The sequence below is a fragment of the Aristolochia californica genome, unplaced genomic scaffold, assembly GCF_029961685.1.
Source record: "Aristolochia californica isolate CCGP_79_NKW_82.1479 unplaced genomic scaffold, dmAriCali1.0.hap1 SCAF_4, whole genome shotgun sequence".
Lineage (NCBI taxonomy): Eukaryota > Viridiplantae > Streptophyta > Magnoliopsida > Piperales > Aristolochiaceae > Aristolochia > Aristolochia californica.
In genome coordinates, this window is record NW_027182103.1 from 4,175,069 (window position 1) to 4,181,211 (window position 6,143).

General features: G+C 37.1%; 1 protein-coding gene across 2 annotated transcripts; it reads left to right on the forward strand.

The window, feature by feature from the left end:
• The first annotated feature begins 1,289 nt into the window (after window positions 1-1,289).
• On the forward strand, window positions 1,290-4,297 carry LOC137963029 (agamous-like MADS-box protein AGL5). 2 transcript variants are annotated; one of them, XM_068810209.1, is made up of 8 exons: window positions 1,290-1,578; window positions 2,098-2,176; window positions 2,414-2,475; window positions 2,558-2,657; window positions 3,574-3,615; window positions 3,725-3,766; window positions 3,866-3,930; window positions 4,003-4,297. In XM_068810209.1, the coding sequence occupies exons 1-8, from the start codon at window positions 1,307-1,309 to the stop codon at window positions 4,007-4,009; spliced, it is 669 nt and encodes a 222-aa protein (XP_068666310.1). In that variant the 5' UTR covers window positions 1,290-1,306; the 3' UTR covers window positions 4,010-4,297. The 2 variants fall into 2 exon arrangements, with proteins under 2 accessions (XP_068666310.1, XP_068666311.1); XM_068810210.1 differs by having other exon boundaries at window positions 3,872-3,930.
• The last annotated feature ends 1,846 nt before the right edge of the window (window positions 4,298-6,143 follow it).

The following is a 6,143-nucleotide window of genomic DNA, read 5'->3' on the forward strand; positions in this document are numbered from 1 at the left end:
TTTCTATATACTATCATTACTCCTAGTGAGCCTCTTCAACATTGTTTCTATGCATTATCATAAAAGTAGCATTTAGATTAAACTAAATTAAGCAAGAGGAACACTTTGTCTAGTTGAGTCCAATCAAATTGTCTGTCACTAGCTTTCATAAGCACAAACCTGACTACAACTTTATTCTTTTCAAATAAATTGGATATGATAATGATTTGCCTTCCTTGAGTAGCAATAATAATATTTTTTTTGTATTTAATCTGTCAAATTACTAATTGAAATATTAATTCATAGAATGGTACAGAGTAGGATTTAAGACCAAACTACTTATATGGGGGTTACCATGATCGTGGCTTTTGGTACATCGATCACTATGAAGTGACTAATATGTCGAACTTAATATTTTAACTTCTTCAACCTTCGAAAAGGTGATTACATATAGATGATAAAAACATAGGATGAGAGAGGAGGGTTAGGAGGAATAGAGCCTGGGGCTGGTGGTGGTGGTGGTGGTGGAGGGCTTTCCATCATCACCTTTTTATCTTGTACAAAAGGAAGAATCTCTTCATCTCATATGAGAAGTTTTGGCATAGAAAGAAGTTCACCCTTCCAAGTAAGAAAAAAGTGAAGATGACATCTTTTGTCTCCTTTTCCTTTTTGTTTCACTTGACATAAAGAAGAGGGTCTTCGAGGAGGCTCTCCACCTTTCTTTTTAAACGGAGTTCATCACCCTCTTATACTAATGAAAAAGGAGAAGATAGAGAACCCTTTTTTTTTCATGAGAAAAGCTAAAGGAGCTAGCAAACTACTTCAACTTGTTTTCGTTTAAATAAAATATTGTTTTATACAACTTTAGTTTGAGCAGTGGCTTTAGAGGTCTGATCCAATTCGCAAAGTCATTCCGTGCGAAACATGCGAAACAGTTATCTCAGCAGTCCAATCAATGACTATCTTAGTCGTTCGATCAACAACTATCTCAGTCGTCTCGGCTGAGATAGCTGCTTCACATGTTTCTTACCGAACGACTTTTTCTATAGGATATAACTCCTAAATCATATTAGCTGTGAAGAGATGAATAAAATAAAATCATGAAAATGGGCATCGAACTTCAAATAAAATCATCAAATAATTTTGAAGGACATTCAGGTAAGAGGTGAAAATAGTTCCCAAAAATGTCAGTCACGTAATTGTATCAGAATCCATGACGCGTTTTGGAGGCCTCAAAGTGATGTCTGGTCACATATCTTATCGATGGACGGACAGAAAAAATCCCTTGGACTAGTTTCCCTATAAGAACGTCGAAATCTATCCGAGGATGCGCCTCCGTTCTTCATCGTTGTGTAATTCTTCGTCCATCGGCGATCTGTCCCGGCGTAATTCAGCACTGATTTTCTGTGTCTTTGAGATGGGTAGGGGCAAGGTCGAGCTGAAAAGGATTGAGAACACGACGAACAGGCAAGTTACATTCTCCAAACGAAGGAATGGGCTCCTCAAGAAGGCCTTCGAGCTCTCTATTCTCTGCGACGCGGAGGTGGCGCTTGTCATCTTCTCAGCCACCGGCAAAGCTTACCAATATGCAACCAATGAGTACGTACCCCCTCTCTTTCTCTGCAACTCTCCGACTCGCTGGTTTCTGTATTTAACTGGTGTTCTCAGATACAAAGGAGGAGTCTCTCTCTCTTCTTTGTCTGGTTGTTTGTTGTGTTTTCGCCTACGTGAAATGGCGCTCATGAATCAAATACGTAGTTTGTTATCTTGTCCAAATTTCGACTGACGAACAGCAGAGTAGACCTGAGGAGTCTTTGTTCTTTTTCCTCGGCAAATCCTCGTTTTCTTTTTCTTTCTGTTCATGGCCTTTCCAGACGAGAAAGTGGCACGGAAAAGAAGAGCCGGAAAGCTTTCAACAGTGCAAGGGTTACCGTTGTCATGCACACAAGGCTAATAGAAAGAAATAGCCTCATTGTAGAATCTACCGGCAGCAAATCGGGCTCTTAAATGTTCCAGCTGCATTTGCTGCTCTCTTCCTTTTCTGGGTTAAGGCAGAAACTTTGTTTCTTTCTTCTTCTTTTTTTAATTTCTTTTGATCTTCGTTTTGCTTTTCTGCAGCATCCAGAGCACCATCTCAAGATACAGAGATTCTGTTGGTATTCCACATCTTTATACTCAGCATTCCAGAACAGTTGAGGTAGTCCCGACTTGAATTATATAGATTCAGCAATTTACCTGAACAACCAGATTTAACTGGGCAGTTCAGTATTCTGTAACTAAAATCTATCGATGAGCCTCTGAATTTTTGCCACTTCTGAAATGTTTTTCAGAGATCAGATTGGTCGTATAACAGATTGATAGCCTGGTTATTTAAGTATTGTGAGCTCCATTAATGGACTGATGATATTAATTTTCCTTTCCCTACCTGTATCAGTTTTGGAGGGCCGAGTTAAACAACTTACGGAAATCGGTACAATCTTTGGAGGAAAAGCTTAAGTAAGAATCCTGATATTTCCATTACACCTTGTAGGAGATGATTATTTCCTTTTTCTGGAACTTGACATTCTTATTGCTGTAGTCATTTGGCTGGAGAGGACTTGTCATCCTTGGGCATGAGAGAGTTAAAACAGCTAGAGCGCCAATTGAAGGTTGGAGTTGAACGAGTTCGAACGAGAAAGGTGATGAATCTTTGGTAATTTTGTGACAAACTTCTACTTTCAAAATTGTTTTGGAGATGGGAATTTGCCTGTCATAGACTAACATTAGGGTTAGTTCCTTTCAATCATAAGAAAAAGGTCAATTAGACATTTTTCTATGTCATTGGAAGGAACAACTCCAATGCTAGTCTATGGATTAGCAAACGTCCAATCCTTATTTTGACAAATAAAGTCTTATAATCATAGTTAATCAGGATTTGCTAGTTCTATAGTGTAACTTGGGGCTAGTCCTATCCCATCACTAGAGGAAGATAAAGATACTTTATCCTCTACGTGAACGAGTCTCATTCACTCTCCCTTAGTGGTTACATATAACTAGCTTCGTGCTGCCCTATGGAACTAATCAAATCCCATCTTGAAATGGTTAGGTAAATTATCATGCAGAGTTTCAAAAACACTTGAGATTTCTTGAGCTAGATCTTACGCTGAGAAGGTAAACCTTGAGTCGAGGAATGATAGAGATAAAAATAAGGGCTGATAGAATTCAAGATAGTCTCAAACTTTAACTCCGAAGAATTGTAAACTCTAGGTTCTGTTGAAGATACGCTACCACACTTGTTGTAATCCTATAAATACTGCATACCTGTTCAATAAAAATGATCGGAAAATTATTCTTCGTTCTTCTTCTTCTATATGTGGTATCAAACTTACAACTTGAGACTATCTCGAATTCTATCAGCCCTTATCTTTATCTCTATCACAGGAATAGGGAATATTTTCTATTCAAAGTATTTAGGGAGAAGTCTTTGCTGGTCTACTATGACTCGGTTGCAATGAAGACGTTTCTTACTGAATTGAAGCTTGATTCACTTCTTGCTAGCAAAAGAGTGGTAATTAGGAGGTTCTGTTTAACTCAATTGTGTTTTTAATTGTACAGAGAACAGTAATAGTAGAACATATCAACTTGCTGAAGAAAGAGGTGAGATTCCAAACTCCTTTTTTTTCCAGTTACTGAAAGATTAACAACATAAAGATGACTCTTTTAAGCTATAAACAGCTCAATAACAAACTACTCATTTCAATCGCAGCAAAGAGCCCTTCTGAATGAGAACGCAAGCCTGCAGAAAAGGGTGAGAATCTAATAATAGATTAAACTACAGAAACTGATTTCCATTATGTTATTTCCCCATCAATTCAACTACATTATTACCCTCCTGCTGCCAATCAAGTTGCAGGAGACCGGCTTGAATTCCAGTAATTTGGCAGAGGGGAGCACCAGTGGTCCTTTTCGTAGGTAATACAGATGCTTCTGCACATGCATTTGGTTACATTTTTTGCTTATAATGAATCATCGGCCATTTTATAGGCTGTAAGACTCAACCTATCAGCCTGAGAAATTCAATGGCGTTGGGAAGACGGAAAGCCATTCTGGGTTGTTGCAACTTTAGCTTGTATGTGAATGAAGTCTTGGATTGCTTACTGCTTGAAACTGGGTTCGTTCGTTGTGATCTATCAAGGGTGGTTCCTTGCCTTCTGTAAATTAAATTGCTTACATCACTTTCGGTGACCCAGAAAATAATTATACATATTGGCAGCAAGAAGAGTTTGTTTGAGCTGTTTCTTTCTTTCCGTAATCCATTGAAAGCCCTTAGGCCTGCAAATTGCACTGTAAATTTTTCGAAATGGGTCTTGGATTAAATGTTTCTGTGTTCCAAAGTGATGACTCCAGGTTTCAAAAGGCTTCGAACCAGTATCTAAGCTCAGAGTTTCACAGAAAAAAGGATGAAAGAGCTGAAGAATTTTGGTAAAATAAAGCTTCATTCTAGGGGAGTTGAAATGAGAAGTTACAGGAGACAGATGGTGATAATACCTTATTTAAAAATTTTAAATTTTAGCTTCACAATATGCCATATACCGACTTGAAGGGTTCTTTCAAAATAAAATCAAAATATGTTAATTACCTATTGGATCAGGAACAATTTCCCAGATATGCAAAGGTGGATGAATTGTTATAAGATTCATCACCTCACCATTTATAAAAAAAAAAAAAAAAAAATTGTCACCCCAAGTTTTTAACAAGGCCAAGCCATGAATCAAAAGCATTGGAGCCCTAGTTGTGTCAAGAAGCATTGGAGCCCTAGTTTGCCTAAAAAATACCTGATTCAAAAGGGAAATTGAGAACATGCCTACAAATACTTGACCTAATTATAGGGCAAGCAAGAAGAGCCAATTGCTGCTTTGGATAGAAGTTTAAGAAGCATGTAAATGGCTAGAAAACACACTTCATTTAAGGGTTGATTTCACAATCCGACTTAGCATAATTCTTATATGAAACTTAAAACAAGACTTGCCTTGAAGTTGTCAGGGAGGTTGCAGAATTGAACACTCTATAGCACACAAGTTTACCCTATGGCTTATGTGCTACTTGTGGCCTCATCTCATATGATCTTCAGCTGGCTTGTCTTGTCAGTTACCTCATCTCATATTACTCCTTCATAGGAGTTCAGATTTGCTAGTACATATATTAATAATGGACTAGTCTCCTCCGATCATATGGAAATGGAGAAGTAGGTCTCACTTACCTTCTCTTTGTGATTGGAGGCGAGCCCAATGCTATTACACATGTATTGGTATATCTAACCACTTTTTCCATACCCAAGTTAGTCGCTACTACTAATAGTATGTGCATCAAATCATCAAGTGCCCACCACTAAGTGAAATTCATTAAAGAGAGGACATCCCACTAAGTGTAAAGACCCTCAATTGACACACCTTTTTCAACTACACCTCATAAAAAAAATATTATATTTTTTATCACTCTAAAATTGCTTTGAATTAACAAGTTGAATCTCCCTTTCTATTACAGAAGAGTGCAAAAGAAAGGTTTTAAAATATGTCAAATCATATAATTATGTAGTCAATACTAATCAAGTATGATTGGCATAGACTATGACAACATGTAAAGTCCAAATGTATATATACATGTGTATGTGTATTTTTGGAATTTTTAGGATAGAAAAATAATTTATTTGACTGTTGTGTATTCCCTCAATTATAATAGAGGGAACGCATAGAATCGAAGTTAACTTAAACTACCTATGTCCCGGTTATACCCATAATAGAACTCTTAATTATAATCAAAGTAAACAATTATTAAAGAGAGCTAAAATTACTAACAGGTCCATTTAATTTTGATTGGAAATTTCTAAATTTTTTCATGTAATTTACTAGTAAGACACTAATAGGATTTTATCTGAAGGCTTCTTGGAAATGTGTTACCTAAGAAAAGCATTTCTAGTTTTTCCTCAGATATAAATTTCCAACTAAGAGTACTAACGGGGCCGAAGACTCGAGCTCTCTCTAAGTCGTCTTCTCTTCTCTTTTTCTCTCTTTTCCTCCTTTTCTCTTCTCCTCCTTCTTTCCTCTTACTCTGACCTCTTTTAGACATAAAACCCTAGAATCTAACACACATCTAACTAACCAAATTACCTCCCACATAATAACAAT